Genomic DNA, 22060 nt, shown 5'->3' with positions numbered 1-22060 from the left:
TAGTGGTTTTACATTTTACAAAGCTTCTCTCTGTGCCCACGATGCCACTTAGTCCTCAGAAGGCCACAGTACAGAGGAAAGTTCAGAGTAGAGAGGCAACTTTGCCAAGATTGCCATCAGTACCCAAGCTGTGGAACCAGGACTCAGAACTGGGTTTGATGACTGAATCCCACATTCTTCCCTCTTTCCGCTGCCCACTGCTGTCACACAGGAGGAGAAAGAAGGGCTGACTGCTGTTTTCGGGAGCCGGCGATCCACACTCTGCCTTGAGCTGTCGGATTCCTCGTGACTAAGTGATGCGCTCAGAGGACAACCCTGCTCTGGCCCCGATGAACAAACATTTCACTTTCGAAAGCTGAGTTTTCAGCCTTGGAAGGGGAGACTCTTCATTTATGTTCACTTTGTTCACATACACAAGAGAGAGCATCCGTTCTAGAATCCAACTGGACTTTATTTGACACAGAATACAATATGGCTACAGAAACAGCAAACTGAAAAAACAAAGCAGAAAAAAACACAGTTCCATCCAATTTGTAATTAGGTAACAGCAGGGAAAGTCATTAAATGAATAACAAAACAATTAAGCTTGATGGAAGAAGTCTTTTCCTAGTGCCCATACCTGAAAGACAAAGTAAATTACTCTGATTAATTCCATGGTAATTTCCTGTTTGAGACATAAAACCTGCTTAAACACATAAGCAACTTTAGTTAGAACCTAAGTGATCACAGTGTGCTCCAGGATTGGGTGACGACACTGACACTAGCTTGGCTGTCGCTGTGATTCCCCTTTCCCCTCCCCATCTTACAGGACTTCTTGCCTACTGCCTCCTCTTAGGGACAGGCTCTCCCTCTGATTCAACCATGCCCACCTGACAGGTGCCAGTAGCTGCCTGGTGGTGTTAAGGAGGTGAGAGGGAAAAGTCATTGGTGGTTGTGAAAGGGAGCTCCGCCTGCTCACTCCCAACAGGGGCTCAGACAGTTTGAACTTTCAGGCTGCCCTGATCATGGCGGCCTATTTTCACCTGAACTCCAGTACTCAGGCATGTTTAGGGTAAAGCTAATAATGAGAATAGCAATTGATCAGCCTTCAATTTCAAAATCTGTCATCAGCTCCAATTACAACTCTGATTACATTCAGCTCTATACAAAGAGAAGAGAAGCTAGGCATGGATTTTGGAGGTTTCTGTTTTCCCCAGAAACCAAAATTTGGCTCTAAGAAGATTATAAAAATTAACAGGGGGCTGGGTGCAGTGGCTTACCCCTGTAATCCCAGCACTTTGGGGGGCTGAGGTGGGCAGATCACCTGAGGTCAGGAGTTCAAAACCAGCCTGGCCAACATGGCGAAACCCCGTCTCTACTAAAAATACAAAAATTAGCTGGGCGTGGTGGCAGGTGCCTGTAATCCCAGCTACTCAGGAGACTGAGGCAAGAGAACTGCTTCAACTCGGGAGTTGGAGGTTGCAGTGAACTGAGATCACACCACTGCACTCCAGCCTAGGTGACACAGTGAGACCCTGTCTCAAAAAATATATATATAAATAAAAATAAATAAACAAGGCCAAGGAATTTCTTCCACATATAAACAGATTTCTTGAACACAAGATCCCTCATTATTATCTTTTGTCCTGGATCTTTTTAGGCAGTTAACCTGATTAAAATAATTTGTTATTTGGATAGAAACTAGGGCACTGGAACTCTGGATCACAGCTTCTCATAAGAAATCTACCTGAATATTGTCTTTAAAAAGCTGTTGCGCCAAATTCCACATAGGTTAGGCTCTAGCATGTGAGATGGGCTGTAGAACAATCCTATCAGATTAAAGAAAGCTGAAGAATTTGTCTTCCCAATGCACTGATAACTACCACCGGGGAAAGTCACCAGTTAGAGTGGCAGTCAAAGCCCCAGATAAGGAATTCTTCATACCCCCGCAATTCTTAGATTTAGCCCTGGGCACATGTACTGGCAAAATGAGACCATTCTGGTCTAAAGTGGAACCTTGAGCCTGCTGTAGGGCAGAGCCAATTACAAAGGCCCCCTGAAAACTCAGAAAAGTCCTCTGCCTTGATATGTATTCCTGTTATGGTTCCCTGTAGAATGCAAGCTCCAAGGGCAGGAAGGACCGTCTCAAATGTTTTTATATTTTACACGGTACTTAGCATACATTTTGCTGAAGGGAGCCCAACAGTACCACTCAGATACTGAGTATTTGGCAGGTTTCTTAAAAACTGAATACACATTGATAAGACTTCCAAATGTTTTACCAAAATAAATTATTGAATTTAAAGGCAAAATCACTGCACCAATAATGGATTTCTAAACATTTCACAAACAAAAGAATCCTATTTTTTGGTTTTTGAAACCCAAGAATAGCCTAATAAAGACATATTTAAATTAAGAAACTCCTTTCCCATAAAAAATTCAGTAAAGAAAATGACCAATAATTCAAAATAAAGCAATGTGCACGAAGATAAACACAGCAGTTCACAGAAAAGCGTAAGAGATATAAAAACAGGAACGATTGCCCAACCTTACTGAAAATTCAAAAATGAAAATCGAATACTGATTGTCAACTATCAGAGTGGCTAAGATGGAAAAACTGTATAATGAAGCACTGGCAGGAAATGAAGAAAGGGGAGTTCTGCTTCACTGTTTGGAGGGAGTATAAATTAGTGTGTATTCTTAGGAATGGAAAACCTGACACTATTTATCAAAAACAAAAATATACATTCTTTTTTTTTTTTTGAGACGAAGTTTTGCTCTTTTGCCCTGGCTGATGTGGTGCGATCTCAGCTCACTGCAACCTCTGGGCTCCCGGGTTCAAGCAATGATTCTCCTCCCTTAGCCTCCCGAGTAGCTGGGATTATAGGCACCACCATGCCCGGCTAATTTTTGTATTTTTAGTAGAGAGGGGGTTTCACCATGTTGGCCAGGCTGGTCTTGAACTCCTGACCTCAGGTGATCCACCCGCCTCAGCCTCCTAAAGTGCTAGGATTACAGGTGTGAGCAACTGCACCTGGCCTTTTTTTTTTTTTTTTTTTTTTTAAATTGGCTCTATTACCTAGGCTGGAGTGCAGTGGCATGATCTCTGCTCACTGCAACCTCTGCCTCCCAGGCTCAAGTGATTCTCCTGCCTCAGCCTCTGGAGTAACTGGGATTCCAGGCATGCACCACTACCGCCCAGCTAATTTTTGTATTTTTTAAAGTAGAGACGGGGTTTCATCACGTGGGCCAGGCTGGTCTCAAACTCCTGACCTCAAATGATCCACCTGCCTCGACCTGCCAAAGTGCTAGGATTACAGGCATGAGTCATCAGGCATGGCCTAATTTACTATTTTTTGGTAGAGATGGGGTTTCAACATGTTACCAGGCTGGTCTCGAACTAGTGGACTCAAGCAATCTGCCTACCTTGGCCTCCTAAAGTGTTGGGATCACAGGTGTGAGCCACCAAGCCCAGCCATACTCTTTACCCATAAATTCCTCTTTTAGGAATTACCGCTCCAGATACAGCTACACATTTACACAAAGCTTCATGTATAAGGATGTTTCTCCCTTCACATTGCTTGCATCAGTGAAAAACTGGAAACACAAATGTCCACCAATAGGGACTGACTTTTTTGTTTTTTGAGATGGAGTTTCGCTCTTGTTGGAGTGCGATGGTGCGATCTCAGCCCACTGCAACCTTCACCTCCTGGGTTCAAGTGATTCTCCTGCCTCAGCCTCCCAAGTAGCTGGGATTACAGGTATGTGCCCCCACGCCCAGCTAATTTTGTATTTTTAGTAGAGATGGGGTTTCTCCATGTTGGCCAGGCTGGTCTTGAACACCCAACCTCAGGTGATCCGCCTGCCTCGGCCTCCCAAAGTGCTGGGATTACAGGCGTGAGCCACCGTGCCTGGCCAGGGACTGACTTTTTAAAAAATATAAAAAATGTTAAAAACATGCAAACAAATAAAAAAAGAAAAGAAAAAAGTTAAGGTACATTTACATAAAGAAATACTCTGCAACCATTAGAAATGAGGTAGTTTGTTATTTGTGGAAATGGAAAATCTCCAAAATGTACAAAATGAAAAAAAAAAGGTTAATTATTGTATAGGATACTCACATTTATGTTAACAAATATATATATATACACACAACCATGTAAATACCGGGACGTATAAGAGATAGTCAGAAAATCTCCTAAGAAGCTGTCCTGTTGCTGATGGCTAGCTCCAGCAAGCCGGAGCAGGGGCCTACAGTGGGAAATTCATATTTTGTGGTATACCCTTTCAACCATTTAAATTTTTAAAAGTTTACCAGGTCATGTTTTATTTATTTAACAATAAAATCTAATCAGGATAGCCATAAATGCTATATCAGAATTAATCAGTGTGAGATAAACCAGTGAAATATGATAAGTGGATACAAGTCTAGCCCAAAGCTACCTGACATTAGGTAGTCCATGGAGCCTCATTAGGATGTAATTCTGGAAATATTTAAGAGTTCATAGATTATCACATTTTCTACTTTCACAGACCCTAGAAGGTTGGGAAACCTGCCAGGCATGGTGGCTCACACCTGTAATCCCAGCACTTTGGGAGACCGAGGCAGGCAGATCATTTGAGATCAGGAGTTCAAGACCAGCCTGGCCAACATGGTGAAACCCAATCTCTACGAAAAATACAAAAATTAGCTGTGCATGGTGGCACACACTTGTAATCCCAGCTACTTGCTAGGCTGAGGTGGGAGGATCGCTTGAATCTGGGAGGTGGAGGTTGCAGTGAGCCAAGATAGCACCACTGCACTCCAGCCTGGGCAACAGAGCGAGACTCTGTCTCAAAAAAAAAAAAAAAAAAAAAGGTTGGGAAACCCTAGGATGCAAATGTCTAATGTTGGCTAATCCTTTGTGCATTTTCCATATAGATAAGTCCTAGCTTAAGTAACCAAAAACTAGTTTTAAAAAAAACAAGGCATGTATCATGTCTCCATCCCCCAAGACCACGCTCCTTTCAGCCTGAGGCAAGTCAAAAAGCCCCGTCAAAACAACCAAAGATACCTACTTTTGAAATTCCCACTCTCTGTTGTCCAATGGACACACCTGTCGTGTTTTGAGCCAGCGAGAGATGCAGTGGAAGTGAAAAGCATGCTGAAAGAAAACATATATCTTATTAAAAATAACTCTGTGCAGGCTCAGCCATCGAGCGACAACAGGTCCCACAGGGTAGTGGCATGGGTGACATACAGTGGGCAAGAAGAGAAAAGAAGACAACGAGAGGCAAAAGTTCAACAACTGATTATATCTTGGTTAGATGCAAGGATATTTCCAACAAAGCATTTGTTAGAAACGTCATTACTACTAAAGGAAATCATTCAGGAAGCACAGGAGTATGTGCCAGCACTGAGCTCTCTTCTATTTAAGAGAACATGGAATGTGGCTCCTTGGTCCCATTCAGCCTGTAAGGTGATACTTCCACTTTCTTTGGGAAAGGAGGCCCCTGATCAATGCAGATTTCAAATATCCCCATTCCTGGTCTCTAGCTTCCCTCCCACTCTCCTGCCCCTGGAGAATGCGACCTGTAGGAGCAGAGCCTTCTCCCCAGCCCTTGGTAGAGAAGTGCATGGTCACTGCCGCCTACCCAGAACTGAGATGGGCACTTCCCCAACCTCCCCACACCCAGCTCAGCTCTGGTCAAAGAAACTTTATTTCTAGATTTATTCACAGACATATTGATATTACAAGAGCTCAGTACTTCACATGCCTTTAATGGGTGAGGGACTTTGTCTTAGGGAATGAGATAAAAGAAAATTGGGGTAAAAGGAAGTATTCTTATGAGGGACAAACGGCACACAAGCAGCCTAAAGAGCATCAAAAGGCTTATTTCATAATCAAGACAAGAAGTAAAAAGACAAGAGTACCAAGAACACTGGTAACTGACAGGGAGCTAGAAGTCTGCTTAGATTTGGGAAAAGGACAATCTGCATGCAGTTTTTTGGCGTGGGCTCATGACATGCAGATGCTAATCACAATGCTTCTGCAATGAGCACTTCTCCCCCTGCTCATGTGCGTATTAGGACAGACGCAGCAAGTGCTTCCTTCATTTCGTCTGTGATTGGTGCACTGTGGTGGGGCATGGGGAGAAATACTCATCCTAACAAAACAACAAAAGCTTTACAAGCTTCATTTAATAACAACTGAAATCTGGTCGGTATGTCTCCCAAAGTATGTATGGAACTTAAGGGATTATATAATATGGATTATTATCTTGTGAAATGTCTTTTGACAAAGACAAAAATATAATTCAGTAACTAAGAGTGGAATCCACAGCTAGTACACTAGGGATACCCAAGAGGACAAATATTCTCTTAGAGTGACAGCCTTTTGGAAGATCCCTTTTCCGCTGACTCTTGTATAACTCACTGTGAAAAAGAGAAAAAGCAAAAATTTCCGAAAGGCAGAAAGCAGAGACATTTTTCTTAACCATCAGGTGTTGGGGTCGGGCTCACCGAAGGGTATTCGACAGCTTCTCCCTCTCCCACCTCACCCACTGAGCACTTTGCAGCAGTACAGTGTCCTGGTAGAGCCCAACTAAGTCAGAGAATACCAAGCGCTGGGGAAAAGGGGGCTGTAAAGGAGGTGTCAGGGAGGTGACAGCACCCCTGAACATTTACTAAGATGTATTAATGGATATATTTAGCGGTCAAAGTACAATTTACAGAAGATAAATTTATAGTACTTGACAGTTTACAGAAGATGTTGACATGTATTACCTCATTTGAGGCCTCACATCAACCCTGGCAGGCAAGCATGACAGATATTTTTATCTTTATTTTACAGACAGGAAACTGAAACCCAGACAAGTGACTTGCCTAATTCATGGAGCTGGTTTGTAGAAGACCTAGAACTAGAACCCAGGACTAATCCAGAGGCTTCTGCCACACCATGCTGGCTCTCTTCTACGGCAGGCTCTCTGAGAGAATCTCTCCTTAGCCAAATTTAAGGGGATGTTCACTCTCTTTTCTTTCCACATAAAGGAACATGGTTCTTAGTATATGTCTGTATGCCAGACAGGGCAAAAAGCCCAATATACTTCCTTTATCCCCATGAACGATTAAAGCTCCCCCATGGCCAACTATGAGCCTGGCCAAAGGGTCCCAACAAAGATGGAAGAAGGTGTACCCGAAAGTGTGGGTAGGCGCTGGGCACGGTGGCTCACGCCTGTAATCCCAGCACTTTGGGAGGCCGAGGCTGGCAGATCGCCCCAAGCTCAGGAGTTTAAGACCAGCCTGGCCAACATGGCGAAACCCCATCTCTACTAAAAATACAAAGATTAGCTGGGTGTGGTGGTACACACCTGTAATCCCAGCTACTCGGAAGGCTGAAGCAGGAGAATCACTTGAACCCAGGAGGTAAAGGTTGCAGTAAGCCAGGATTGCATTACTGCGCTCCAGCCTGGGCCACATAGTGAGAATCCGTCCCAAAAAAAAAAACAAAAAAACAAAAAAACAAACCAGTGTAGGTAGGAAAAAAGTGTTGCAACCCAACAGGAAAAACTACTGAGAACACCATCTACACAGTAACACCTCTACCTCAAATCTGTATTTATTTAGATTTTTTTTTTTTTTGAGACAGAGTCTCACTTTGTCACCCAGGCTGGAGTGCAGTGGTGTGGTCTCGGCTCACTACAAGCTCCGCCTCCCAGGTTCACACCATTCTCCTGCCTCAGCCTCCCGAGTAGCTGGGACTACAGGCGCCTGCCACCGCACCCAGCTAATTTTTTGTATTTTTAGTAGAGACGGGGTTTCACCGTGTTAGCGAGGATGGTCTCGATCTCCTGACCTCATGATTCACCCGCCTCGGCCTCCCAGAGTGCTGGGATTACAGGCGTGAGCCACCGCGCCCGGCCTATTTAGATTTTTTTTAACAAGCACTTGTGCTTACTATGTGCTGGGAGTTGTTTAATCACATTTTAACATAAATCATCTAATCCGGATTACAATTTTATGTGGTCCACTATCAGCCCCATTTTACATGAGGGAACCCAGGATTAGAGATGTTAAATGCCTTGCCTAACGTCACTTAGCAAGTAAGTCACAAAGACAGGGAATGGTGGTCTGACTCTAGAATCTCTTATCCCTGTGTCATGCTGGGAACTGTGGGTATTCTGTCCCCATGACACAGGAGGTCCTGACAAGACAATTTTAGCTCATGTGACTGGGACTTTATAGCTTAAAGAATGAATTTTTAACACATGCTAGAACTAACATATTTGATATTTGTTATCCTTCACAGCTGTCACACTCTTGGAAGGCCATTCAGTCCAACAAAACTACACAAAACATTTCTGGCATAAGCCATGTTAAAAAATAATCTTATCTCAGTACATACGCCACACTTAAAACACACATACACAGAGACTTGAACACTCAATTTACTCATCAAACTTAGTTCCATTAGACACCTGGTCTTTAAAAAAGTCTGTTTCAAAGGTACAAAGTTCTACCAAGAGAATATTCCAAAGGGTGCATGTAGGTTTTGAAGGCAATTCCCATAGATGAAGCCCCAAAATACTGCTAACAAAATTGGGTCCACTTTATAATTAAGACAAATAAGTGCCTCTTTGCAGTAACTGTAATTTTTACCCTGTAACAGGTGAATAGTATTATGATTTAAAATCTTTTTTACTATTTGTATACCTTTTGGGAGAAAGGTGGACTAGTCATTTTTTTCCCTAGTTATTTTCAAGACTAGCAAAGCAGGAAAAGTGAAATATGTTTACAAGCCATGCTGACAGGTAAAGATGCTTCCTTACGTTACAGACTCCCCATGCGACAGTACACTCTTCTGAAGTAGCGGACGCCTGGTTAGCTTGACATTCTATGCCTGTGGGAACAAGAGCAACAGGATCACTGGACCTTGGGAGCAGCAACGTTTCAATCTATAGCAGCCAAAACAATTCTCAAGTGGTTAATTAGCCATAATTGTTTTTTAATGAATGTGGGAAAGGAAGAACAGAGAAGATAGAGGTAACAGTATGCTTTCTGACGATTTCCTATCCTTGTTTAAAAAGAGTAACAAATGGGAAATGCACATCTCACTCCCGTTGCCCAGGCTACAGTGCAGTGGCATGAGCATGGCTCACTGCAGCCTTGACTTCCTGGGCTTAGGTGATTCTCCCTCAGCCTCCTGAGTAGCTGGGACTACAGGTGCGTGCCACCACACCAGCTAATTGTTTGTATTTTTTGTAGAGATGGAGTTTCACCATGTTGCCCAGACTGAGTTTTTTTCCTTTTGAGATGGAGTTTCCCTCTTGTTGCCCAGGCTGAAGTGCAATAGCGCAATCTTGGCTCACTGCAACCTCCGCCCCCCGAGTTCAAGCGATTCTCGTGTCTCAGACTCCCAAGTAGCTGGAATTAACAGGCGCACACCACCATGCCCGGCTAATTTTGTATTTTTAGTAGAGATGGGGTTTCTCCGTGTTGGCCAGGCTGGTCTCAAACTCCTGACCTCAGGTGATCCGCCCACCTCAGCCTCCCAAAGTGCTGGGATTACAGGCGTGAGCCACCGCACCCGGCCTGCAATGAGTTCTTGACTGAGATCAAGATCTGATGGGTAAAGCACAACTGGGGATAAATATTCACAGAACAAGAATTACTAATGCATAACTTGCTTTCTCTGATCATAGTAACTAAATGGAGTCTCCCTTCTGAAGAATAAAAAGCTTCAGGAGAAGCTATTTAATAGGGGAGAATTACTTCAAACTACTACAGGTGAAAAATAGTAAAACTATGGCTGGGCACGGTGGCTCACACCTGTAATCCCAGCACTTTGGGAGGCTGAGGCAGGCGGATCACAAGGTCAGGAGTTCAAGACTAGCCCACCCAACATGGTGAAACCTGTCTCTACTAAAAATACGAAAAACTAGCCGGGAGTAGGCCGGGCGCGATGGCTCACTCCTGTAATCTCAGCACTTTGGGAGGCCGAGGCAGGCAGATCATGAGGTCAGGACTTTGAGACCATCCTGGCCAACATGGTGAAACCCCGTCTCTACCAAAAAAAAAAAAAAAAAAAAAAATTAGCTGGGTGTGGTGGCGGGTGCCTGTAGTCCCAGCTACTCAGGAGGCTGAGGCAGGAGAATTGCTTGAACCCAGGAGGCAAAGCTTGCAGTGAGCCAAGATTGCACCACTGCACTGGAGCCTGGGCGACATCGCAAGACTCCATCTCAAAAAATAAATAAATAAAAATAAAAATAAATAAATAAATAAAAATTAGCCAGGCGTGTGTGGTGGTGGGCGCCTGTAGTCCCAGCTACTCAGGAGGCTGAGGCAGAAGAATTGCTTGAATCCGGGAGGCAGACGTTGCAGTGAGCCAAGACTGCACCACTGCACTCCAGCCTGGGTGACACAGTGAGACTCTGTCTCAAAAAAAAAAAAAAAAAAAAAAGTAAAACTATTAAAAAAAAACAAAACTAGATATTAATGGGCATGTGTGGTTTTAGGGGAAGAGATACCATGATAATACTTTTTTCTTTTCACTCTTCGAAAATGTGGAAAGTGGGCCAGGCATGTTGGCTCACACCTGTAATGCCAGCACTATGAGAGGCTGAAGTCAGGAATTCGAGACCAGCCTGACCAACATGGCAAAACCCAATCTCTACTAAAAATACAAAAGTTAGTGGTGCATGGTGGTACATGTCTGCAATTCCAGTTACTTGGGAGGCTGAGGTAGGAGAATTGCTTGAACCCAAGGGGCAGAGGTTGCAGTGAGCCGAAGTTGCACACCACTGTACTCCAGCCTGGGCAAAAGAGCAAGACTCTGTCTCAAAAAACAAACAAACAAACAAAAAACAAACAAACAAACCAAAAAAGGCTAGGAGTAGTGGCTCACGCCTGCAATCCCAACGCTTTGGAAGGACAAGGCTGGCGGATCACTTGATGTCAGGGTTCGAGACCAGCCTGGTAAACATGGCAAAACCCCCTCTCTACTAAGAAGGCAAAAATTAGCCAGGCATGGTCGTGGATATCTGTAATCACAGCTACTCAGGAGGCTGAGGCAGGAGAATCACTTGAACCCAGGAGGCAGAGGCTGCAGTGAGCCGAGATCACACCACTGCATTCCAGCCTGGGTGACAGAGTAAGACTGACACACACACACACACACAGAAAGCAAAGCACTTACTTTTGCTAGCCAGATTCACACTACAGAGTAACTTGGTTTGCCAACTGATAAAAATAAAGAATTGGGGCCAGGCCCGGTGGCTCACGCCTATAATCCCAGCGTTTTGGGAGGCTGACGCGGGTGGATCACGAGGTCAGGAGATCGAGACCATCCTGGCTAACATGGTCTCTACTAAAAATATTAAAAAATTAGCCAAGCGTGGTGGCGGGCACCTGTAGTCCCAGCTACTCAGGAGGCTGAGGCAGGAGAATGGTGTGAACCTGGGAGGCGGAGCTTGCAGTGAGCCGAGATTGCACTACTGCGCTCCAGCCTGGGTAACAGAGCGAGACTCTGTCTCAAAAAATAAAAATAAAAATAATGAAATAAAATAAAAATAAAGAATTGGGTCAGGCACAGTCGCTCACACCTGTAATCCCAGCACTTTGGGAGGCCAAGACAGCAGGATCACTTTAGCCCACGAATTCAAGACCAGGCTGGGCAACACAGCAACATCTCATCTCCAGAAATAAAAAAATTAGCCAGTTGTGGTAGCACATGCCTGTGGTCCCAGCTACTAAGGAGGCTGAGGCAGGAGAATGGCTTGAGCACAGGCACTTGAGGCTGCAGTGCACCATGATCGTACCACTGCACTCCAGCCTAGGTGACACAGTAAAACCTTGTATAAAAAAAAAAAAAAAAAAAGGCCAGGCACGGTGGCTCGGCCAGGCGTGGTGGCTCATTTCTGTAATCCCAGAACTTTGGGAAGCCAAGGCAGGCAGATCATCTGAGGTCAGGAGTTCGAGACCAGCCTGGCCAACAAGGCGAAACTCTGACTCTTCTAAAAATACAAACAATTAGCCGGGTGTGGTGGGTGGTGCATGACTATAATCCCAGCTACTAGAGAGGCTGAGGCAGGAGAATCGCTGGAACCTGGGAGGCAGAGGTTGCAGTGAGCTGGGATCGCACCACTGCACTCTACCCTGGGTGAAAGAGCGAGACTCCATCTTAAAAACAAACAAAAAAGGGATCTAGGGTCTATGCAGTGTATTTAAGAACTTATTGAAACTGGAATACACTACTATAATTAAAAGAATGGCAGAGAAAAGTAAATATGATGTCCTTTAAGCTGGATCCTCTAACTTAGAGGAAGACTACATATTATAAAATTAGCTAAATAAGAGCCACAATTATTAAAGTGAAAATCAAAACTGCTTCCAGGTACATTATCGTGTTTAAATTTGATCTGGGTCTTTCTTTTGACTGTGGCCATGGCACTACTAACCTAAAGAACCCTTCAGGCTCCCTTCATGGTAGAGTCCTTTCCTTCGTCCCTGCCATACCTGGAACATGCTCCTCCTCCTATCACTCTCAAGTCCTCCCCACCCTTCAAGACCCAGCTTAAATCCCTACTTCTTGACTGAAGCTTTTCCTGACTCTTCCACCCTAAGTCATTTTCCTCTCCTTCAGGCACTCTTAACACATCAATTATGAGTATCTCTTTACATACCTGACCTCCCTCCTTCCCCCTCAACTCAAAGCTCCCACAGAGCAGGGACCTGGTCTTTCTATGCCAAGTGCAAATTAGGCTCTTGGTACTTGAACAAGCAAACAAAAACTATTTCTATAAATAGAAGAAATACGGGACAAATACAGATTCATTCTTTTTTTTTTTTAGACAGAGTCTCGCTCTGTTGCCCAGGCTGAAGGGCAGTGGCACAATCTCCACACTGCAACCTCCACCTCCCAGGTTCCAGCTATTCTCCCACCTCAGCCTCCCAAGTAGCAGGGATTAGAGGTGTGCACCACCATACCAAGCTAATTTTTTGTATTTTTAGTAGAGATGGGGTTTCACCATGTTGGCCAGGCTAGTCTTGAACTCCTGACCTCAAGTGATCTGCCTGCCTCGGCCTCCCATGGTGCTGAGATTACAGGCGTGAGCCACTGCATCCGACCAAGATTCATTCCTTTTTTTCTTTTAGACAGAGTCTAGCTTTGTCCCCCCAGGCCGGAGGGCACTGGTGCAATCTTGGCTCACTGCAACCTCTGTCTCCCAGGTTCAAGTGATTCTCCCGCCTCAGCCTCCCAAGTAGCTGGGACTACAGGCATGCGCCACCATGCCTGGCTAATTTTTTGTATTTTTAGTAGACATGGGGTTTCCCCACGTTGCCCAGGCTGGTCTTGCACTCCTGGCCTCACGCGATCCATGCGTCCTGGCCTCCCAAAGTGCTGGGATTATAGGCGTGAGCCACCGCGCCTGGCCAGATTCATTCTTTACTACACAATTCCTAACAAAGAACAAAAATGTATAGGAGGGATATTACTGCAATCTAGAGTGCCAAATAAGAAGGGATATAGCAGGGAAAATGATTAAATATTAGTGTAAAATGTGCTCAATACAAAAGTTTTCCAGCTTTTGTTGCAGAGTAAGTACAGGGGTTGAGTCCAGTTAGTTTAAATGGGCAGGAACTGTTCACTGTCAACCCAGAACAGGCTGACAGTGGCACATAACGGGTTCATGCCACACCCCTGCCAAGGCAGAAGCCTATCATGTGATTTATAAAGCTTGGGGACCTTTAAGCTTTCATAAAAACGCTGTACCACCAAAGAACTGTTAAGGAAGCAGTGGCTTCATCTCAAGAGTAGACAGATTACACTTTCAAAACACTGACGGGGCCGGGCGTGGTGGCTCACGCCTGTAATCCCAGCACTTTGGGAGGCCGAGCCGGGTGGATCACTCGAGGTCAGGAGTTAAAGAGACCAGACTGGCCAACATGGTGAAACCCCGTTTCTACTAAAAATACAAAAATTAGCTGGGCGTGCTGGTGCATACCTGCAGTCTCAGCTGCTCAGGAGGCTGAGGCAGGAGAATAGCTTGAACCTGGGAGGCAGAGGTTGCAGTGCACCGAGATCATGCCACTGCACTCCAGCCGAGGCAACAGAGCAAGACTCTGTCTCAAACAAACCAAACCAAACCAAACAAAAATACTGATGGATCTGTAGTTTTAGGTAGATACTAACATCTTCTGGGCCAAGGCTGGGTCTAAGATGATGAAGATTCCCCATCATCAGGAATAAGATTACCAGAGGTAATAGAGAAAATAAAACCTAGCATATTTGATTTTTCAGCAACTCCTTAATACAACCAAGGAAGGAGACAGTGTAAAATAAAATAAATACAAAGGTACAGGAGGGCATGCAGAATCAATATGGACTTAAAAGAGGAAGTCTTCAGAATCCGACTGGGGCACAGCCATAATCATTCTTATTTACTTAGAGCTATGTATATAATTACTCATTTAAGTCCAGACAAGATTTATTAAAATACAGCCATTGCTAAATCTAGATTCTTACTTTCATCTTTAACAAAAATTGTCTTTATAAAAATGATAAATCCATTTTTTTCTTTACTTGCTAAGTTCTTTTCCCATATAAATCCTTTTTTTTTTTTTTTAAGTTATGGCACTCAGACTTCTCCTCAGTGTCTATAATAAAAGTGTGTGGCCAGGGGCAGTGGCTCACACCTGTAAGCTCAGTGTTTTGGAAGGGCAAGGCAGGAGGATTGCTTGAGTCTAGGAGTTCAAGACAAGCCTGGACAACACAGCAAGACCCAATCTCTACAAAAAATTAAAAAATTAGCAGCTAGATGCGGTGGCTCACACCTGTAATCCCAGCACTTTGGGGGCCGAGATGTGTGATCACGAGGTCAGGAGCTCGAGACCAGCCTGGCCAACATAGTGAAACCCCGTTTCTACTAAAAATACAAAAAATTAGCCAGGTGTGGTGGCAGGTACCTGTAATCCCAGCTACTCGGGAAGCTGAGGCAGGAGAATTGTTTGAACCCAGAAGGTCGAGACTGCAGTGAGCCGAGATCATGCCACTGCACTCCAGCTGGGTGACAGTGTGAGACTCCACCTCCAAAAAAAAAAAAAAATTAGCTAGGTGTGGTAGTGCACGTCTGTGGTCCCAGCTACTTAGAGGCTGAGGTAGGAGGACTGCTTGATCCCAGGTCAAGGCTGCAGTGAGCTATGACTGTGCCACTGCGCTCCAGCCTGGGCACTTGAGTGAGACCCTATCTCTAACAAAAAAATACATAAAAATAAAAAATAAACGGTGTTTCTCTTTTTGAGATAGGGTCTCACTCTCTCACCTAGGCTGGAGTGCAGTGGCGAAATCTTGACTCACTGTCACCTCTGCCTCCCGGGCTCAAGGGATCTTCCCACCTCAGCCTCCCAAGTAGCTGGGACCACAGGCGTAAGCCACCATGCCTGGCTAATTTTTTGTAGAGACAGGGTTTCGCCATGTTGCCCAGGCTGGTCTTGAACTCCTAGGCTCAAGCGATCTGCCTGCCTCAGCCACCCAAAGTCTTGGGTTTACAGGTGTGACCCACCTCACCTGGTCAAGAGTGTCTTTTTTTTTTTGAGACAGAGTTTTGCTCTTTTTGTCCAGGATGGAGTGCAATGGCAGGATCTTGGCTCACTGCAACCTCTGCCTCCCAGGTTCAAGTGATTCTCCTGCCTCAGCCTCCCATGTAGCTGGGATTACAGGTGCGTGCTACCACGCCCGGCTAATTTTGTATTTTTAGTAGAGATGGGGTTTCACTGTGTTGGCCAGGATGGTCTCGATCTCCTGACCTCATGATCCCCCCGCCTCAGCCTCCCAAAGTGCTGGGATTACGGGAATGAACCACCGCGCCCGGCCTAAGAGTGTGTTTCTTTTTTTTGTTGTTGTTGAAATGGAGTCTCACTCTATCACCCAGGCTGGAGTGCAATGGCGCGATCTCAGCTCACTGCAACCTCCGCCTCCTGGGTTCACGCCATTCTCCTGCCTTAGCCCCCCAAGTAGCTGGGACTAGAGGCGCTCGCCATCGCACCCGGCTAATTTTTTGTATTTTTAGTGGAGACGGGGTTTCACCTTGTTAGCCAGGATAGTCTCGATCTCCGGACCTTGTGATCTGCCCGCCTTGGCCTCCCAAAGTGCTGGGATTACAGGCGTGAGCCACCGCGCCTGGCCTAAGAGTGTGTTTCTTAAAGGTAAAGACTTGAGGTCGGACGTGGTGGCTCACACCTATAATCCCAGCACTTTGGGAGGCCAAGGGGGGTGGTTTTTTTGAGGCCAGGAGTTTGAATGGGTCATGTCTGTAATCCCAGTGGTTTGAGAGGCCAAGGCGAACGGATCACCTGAGGTCAGGAGTTTGAGACCAGCCTGGCCAACATGGTGAAACCATGTCTGTCATAAAAATACAAAAAATTAGCCAGGTGAGGTGGCCCACACCTGTAGTCCCAGCTACTTGGGAGGCTGACGCAGGAGAATCACTTGAACTCCAGCCTGAGTGACAGAGACTCTGTCTTTAAAAAAAAAAAAAAAAAAAAAAAGGTAAAGACCTGCCCGATCTGTCATTGTTTTATCCTGGTGCCTACCAGGATGCTCAGGATATATTCATTGGATAAATAAAAGATAGGACTTAGAAAATACTTTCATAAGTTTTTGTTATAGGATTTCAATATCCTACTTCATCTGACATTCAAAATATATTATGAAACAAAACAGGTATCCCACTGAAAGCCTAATATGATGTCTTAAGCATTTCACTCTAAGACAGAATATAGACCGCCTTTGTCTTCTGTGGTCCTTTTAAGAAGTACATTCTCTCATATCCAGAGACACATATACACTGACTTAAATATAGAGAAAAAAAAATCAGAGTTATATAAAATCATTAAAAATCATTAATTATTTTCAAAACAGAGTCCCAAGAAAGTAAAATTTTCTCTGGGTATAACTCCTTGTGAAAATGCAAGGCCGAGAAACTGGCAAGCATGTAATCAAAGACCCCACCCAAACACATTTGAAACCCTGCATATGTTTTTCTGTGATGGGTTCACGTCATCTATATTAAACATTATGGTAGGTGCTGATCTTCCTTGGCTGTAGTGTGAAGAGATAAACAGTGTCAAAGCTCAAAGAAGCCAAGGGCAATACATGACCAGTATAAGCCATGACTGCTTTCCAACAGAAAATATTTGATTCGTGCTTTTCAAGTTGAAAACATCTGAGCAAGTTTAAGATAAGATCTAAAGCTCAACTATGGGTTAGTCTGACATTGCACAATAAAGTAGTTATTAACCACATGTGACTACCGAGCACTTGAAATGTGGCTAGTCTGAATCCAGATGTGCTGTAAGTGTAAAATACACAGAATTTCAAAGATGGTACAAAGACAGAATGTAAAATATCTCATTTTTTTTTACATCAATTACATGTTGAAGTAAAACTATTTTGGCTATAAAAGGTTAAATAAAATACATTAATTTCACCTTTTTATTTTCTTTTTACTTTATGAATGTGGATACTAGAAAATTTCAGGCCAGCCACAGTGGCTCACGCCTATAATCGCAACATTTTGGAAGGCCAAAGTGGGAGGATCACTTGAAGCCAGTTCGAGACCAGCCTGGGCAACAAAGCGAGATCCCGTCTCTGAAAAAAACAAAAAAAAAAAAAAGGAAAAAGAAAATTTAAAATTATATATGTGTTTGTATTGGCTTACATTCAGATTGGACAGTGCTGGGTTAGACAAAACCAAGGAAGAGAAGAGGTGAAGAATATTCTAGGCAAAAAAGACTAGGCTATGTAAGGGCTCTAAAATAGAGCATGGACACTTAAGAATGGAAAAGCAGGCCGGGCGTGGTGGCTTATGCTTGTAATCCCAACACTTTGGGAGGCAGAGGCACGCGGATCACCTGAGGTCAGGAGTTCGAGACCAGCCTGGCCAACATGGTGAAACCGTGTCTGTACTAAAAATACAAAAATTAGCTGGGTGTGGTGGCAGGTGCCTGTAATCCCAGCTATTGAGGAGGCTGAGGCAGGAGAATCACTGGAACTCGGGAGGCGGAGGTTGCAGTGAGCTGAGATCACGCCACTGCACTCCAACCTGGGCGACTCCATCTCAGAATAAGGAAAAAAAATGGAAAACCGGCCGGGGCCATGGCTGCTTTGGCCACCGTGGTCAGTTAAAAAAAAAAAAAAGCATCCAGGTAAACTAACAGAGTGAGCAGGAGTGACTCAAGACAAAGTTGTAAAGGCAGGTGAGTGATCTGAAAAATAAGTTCCTATAATTCCATTTCTAGAAACTTGAAGTTTCTTTCCTCCATTTCTGGCCTCAGTAACAAATCATTTTAGTTCCCGGATGAAAAAGTAACCTCAACTGTTCCTGGTGTGATCAACATTCTTGTCCCTTCTACTGTAAGGACAGGAAATCAGTCCATCAAAGACTATAATCAGATTACTATGTGCTGACCACTACATGTAATAAAATATGTGAAGATTTAAATGAAATTTCTTTAGTGCAATTAATTATTTATTTAGATGTTGGCCATGATTTCCTTTTTATTATGTTTGGGCCTAACATACAAAATCCTCACTCCTTAGGCTTCTTTCCTTTGTAAACAATGACCAGCAAAAATTAGATCAGATAGACTTTTTTTTTTTGAAACTTTGAGTCTTGCTGTGTCGCCCAGGTTGTAGTGCAGTGGTGTGATCTCGGCTCACTGCCACCTCCGCCTCCCAGGTTCAAGCAATTCTCCTGCCTCAGCCTGCCAAGTAGCTGGGATTACAGACATGCACCAGTACGCCCAGCTAATTTTTGTATTTTTAGTAGAGACAGGGTTTCACCATGTTGGTCAGGTTGGTCAACTCCTGGCCTCAAATGATCCGCCCGCCTTGGCCTCCCAAAGTGCTGGGATTACAAGCATGAGCCACTGCGCTTGGCCTCAGAATATTTTAGCTCAAAGTTTATTTTCCTCCTTTCACTATTTCTACCTTTGAGTCTAGGTACAAGATGGAAGATATGCAGGAAAAATCAACAGTGCCTGTCGTCCACAATTAATTCTAAATGTGTCCCTGCCATCTTTAGATTGAGTAGATTTATTCTGAGAGCTGGGTATGCCTCCAGGACATCATAAAAAAACTACTCTATTTCAAACACACCAACAGACTAGATACAGAAGACCGAGTGCTCAGAGTAGGCTTGTTATCTCCTCGTGTGAAGAAGAAAATCAGTCACATCAAGATAGCCACAATCTCTGCAACCTTCTCAACTTCCTCCCATCCTCCTCCAATTACTTACAAAGATCCATAATGTGGTTCCTGCAGATGGCACAGTTATCAACCACAATATCCCAGGCCCAGAGGGCTACTGCATTCCACTGCAAAGACAAAAAGAGGGAACAGTGCATTCTGCTTGTAACACACACACACACTCTTTAGGACCTCAGGCTGCAGCTGCAGTTATCATCTCTTTGGCCACAGGGAACCACCAAACAAAAGTTTCTGGATATTACGTTAATCTTATTATACCAAAGACAACAGTAGACTACACGTATGTGCTATTCTCCAAAAGGCTGAGTATATGAACACAGAAATTAATGTCATCTTTTAATTTGTTTCCTATAGTTTAAAATAATTTAGTCTGGCCGGGTGCAGTGGCTCACGCCTATTGTCCTAGCATTTTGGGAGGCCTAGGCGGGTGGATCACTGAGGTCAGGAGTTCAAGACCAGCCTGGCCAACATGGCAAAACCCTATCTTTACTAAAAATACAAAAATTAGCCAGGCCTGGTGGCGGGTGTCTATAATACCAGCTATTTGGGAAGCTGAGGCAGGAGAATCGCCTGAATCTGGGGGACGGAGGTTGCAGTGAGCCGAGATCGTGCCACTGCACTCCAGCCTGGGCGACAGAGTGAGACTCCATCTCAAAAAAAAAAAAAAAAAAAAAAAGGCACAAACTTGAATTTCTGTGCAGGTTTTGGTGGCAGTTGCAGAAGAGCTCAAAATCTGAATAAGTATCTGCTCTACCAGGCAGCTCTGGAAGCATGAGCAATGAAGTGAAAGCTAGGGAACAGAATGAACTAAGATAATGACTGGATCATAAAATGGGTAATCATGGGATAAGCTGGATAATTAAATACCCATGTCAGTACACAGAACAAGGTCATCACTTAAATCTTAGATTACTTCATAACAAATTCTACAATTCACTAGAATTTTGTTTGATTCTTACCATAAAATAAACTGATCTCAACTTTTATATGTTTAGACTCTTCTATTAAGATAATAATTCCAGTAAGAGTTTAACTAAAAGTGGCATTTCATTCATTCAACTCTGGCTTCCTCAATTACAAATACTCCCAAACCTTCATCGCTTTCAAACCCCATTCTCAGTGCCTAGTAACTTCTTTACCACTTTTCACATCACAGCTTCAAGGTGGAGGAAAAGCCCCTACTTCTATTATTTTTCAATATGGCTGCTGGCTGTAACTGAGCAGCAGTGGCCACAGTGAGACACCAAAAAGCACTAGGACGGGGGATACTGTCAGTGTTTAGCCAGATGTTCTAGGAATATCTTCCCTATTTTAGAATCTCCATTTTGAACAGCTTTCATGTTAGGTGGGAATCGATACTGTTCTCCCAAACTGTGGCAAACCACTAAAAGGCATTTCATGCAAAAAGACACGTTCCATTTTTGCGTTCCCATGCTTACCAAGTCTTTCGCGACTAGTACTCAACCCTCCCTAATTGCCACAGGATTTGGGCTCGGATTTTCTTAACAAGTTCCACCATGCTTTTTATTATTATTTTGGAAGGGGGAGATTCTGGACGTGACAGAGAACCCAAGAGTGGGGTGGTTGTGTGAAAAGCCAACAGACGTCTCAGAAGAGCCAAGCATTACACTCCAGACTCTAACCAGGCGGTGTGAGGCCTCGGTTCAGCGAGGATCCCTCCAAGGGAGAGGACCCCTCCAAGTGAGAGGACCCCAAGCTTCAAAAAGGGGCGGAGCAAGATCACCAAGGGGGCTCCTCAGAGGCCTCTAATGCGGTAGGACCTCAGGTTCCAGGCTTTCGCCGCACTGCCCCATCCTCCACCGCCGCATTCGCTTTGACTCCCCATTCCACCCACCCCACCCCACCCTACCCTACCCTGTCCTTCCCCCACCTCTCAACCACTCCAGTGACAGCTCAAGCGCTTGGCTCCCGCCGCCAAGTCGCAACCCCGCGTATCTCAATAAGCAGCTCTGTGATTGGCCCCTTAGCCTCACAGCGAAACCAACACTTCCCCCAACAGTGGGCCGCCGTCACGCCGATCAAGTCTAAGACCCGCCCCCCGGCTTCCTTTCGTGGTACCCGGTCCCAGGAACGCCCTGAAATGAAACCCTTTACTCCGCGCCTCGACCATCCTCGGGCCTGCCAGCCAGATCCGCGCCTCTCTAGCTTCCCTGAGGAAGGCGCTGGCGAGACCCAACCTTTTTCACTTCAAAGCGCTTCTTGCCCGCGCCGCTGTTGGTGCCGCTCGGGGTATCCACATCCATCGCTGCCGCCATTTTGGAAACACACGGTCTGTCGTCCGACCACCGCGCCTGCGCAGCAGCGCACACTTCGCTCCCCCCACCGCCCCGGCACCTCCTCCCGCACCCCACCCCTTACTGGCGCGCGAGGCGGAGGTGGGGGCGGAGCACGTGACCACGCCTCTTAAAGGGGCTGTCGCAGGTCGCCCCACCCGCGAAGTGTAGGCCGGGGAGGGGGCGGTGGCCGGAGTGGGTGGGGCGGGGCCGGGCGGGGCCGAGGCTACGTGAGCTAGCCGGGTGGAAACGTTCGAAAGGGCTCGACGTCGTCGCCTCCTCTGGGAAGCCCCCGGCCGCACTCCGTCAGCTGGGGCGGCGGCTGCTTCCTCCGCCTGAGCCAGACCTGCGCCGCAGTCCTGTCCTGCCTGCCGGGCTCGCCGAGTCGTCGCGCGGCTCCCGGTGCTGGCGGGGGTGGGCGCCCGCGGCCTGCCCCGAAACCCAAGAGTCCTCGCTGGTCTTTCGCAGACTCTGACCCGCTTCCGAGCCAGGCCCAAGGTGCAGTCCCCGTGGGAGGGCTGAGGCCCAGGCACCGTCTGG

The 22060-nt window shown here is 45.4% G+C and overlaps 1 protein-coding gene across 2 annotated transcripts; it reads right to left on the bottom strand.

Moving 5' to 3' along the window:
• Window positions 1-430: 430 nt before the first annotated feature.
• On the bottom strand, window positions 431-21848 carry RBX1 (ring-box 1). Of its 2 annotated transcripts, XM_031005543.2 has the most exons (5): window positions 21425-21848; window positions 19255-19333; window positions 8788-8858; window positions 5038-5123; window positions 431-619 (listed from the first exon to the last, which is right to left on the bottom strand). In XM_031005543.2, the coding sequence occupies exons 1-5, from the start codon at window positions 21500-21502 to the stop codon at window positions 607-609; spliced, it is 327 nt and encodes a 108-aa protein (XP_030861403.1). In that variant the 5' UTR covers window positions 21503-21848; the 3' UTR covers window positions 431-606. The 2 variants fall into 2 exon arrangements, with proteins under 2 accessions (XP_030861403.1, XP_055230707.1); XM_055374732.1 differs by lacking the exon at window positions 5038-5123 and having other exon boundaries at window positions 21425-21798.
• Between the last annotated feature and the right edge of the window lie 212 nt (window positions 21849-22060).

Source organism: Gorilla gorilla, chromosome 23, assembly GCF_029281585.2.
Source record: "Gorilla gorilla gorilla isolate KB3781 chromosome 23, NHGRI_mGorGor1-v2.1_pri, whole genome shotgun sequence".
Classification (NCBI taxonomy): Eukaryota; Metazoa; Chordata; class Mammalia; order Primates; family Hominidae; genus Gorilla; species Gorilla gorilla.
The sequence above is the reverse complement of the archived record's forward strand: the minus strand, read 5'-3'. Positions and strand labels throughout refer to the sequence as shown.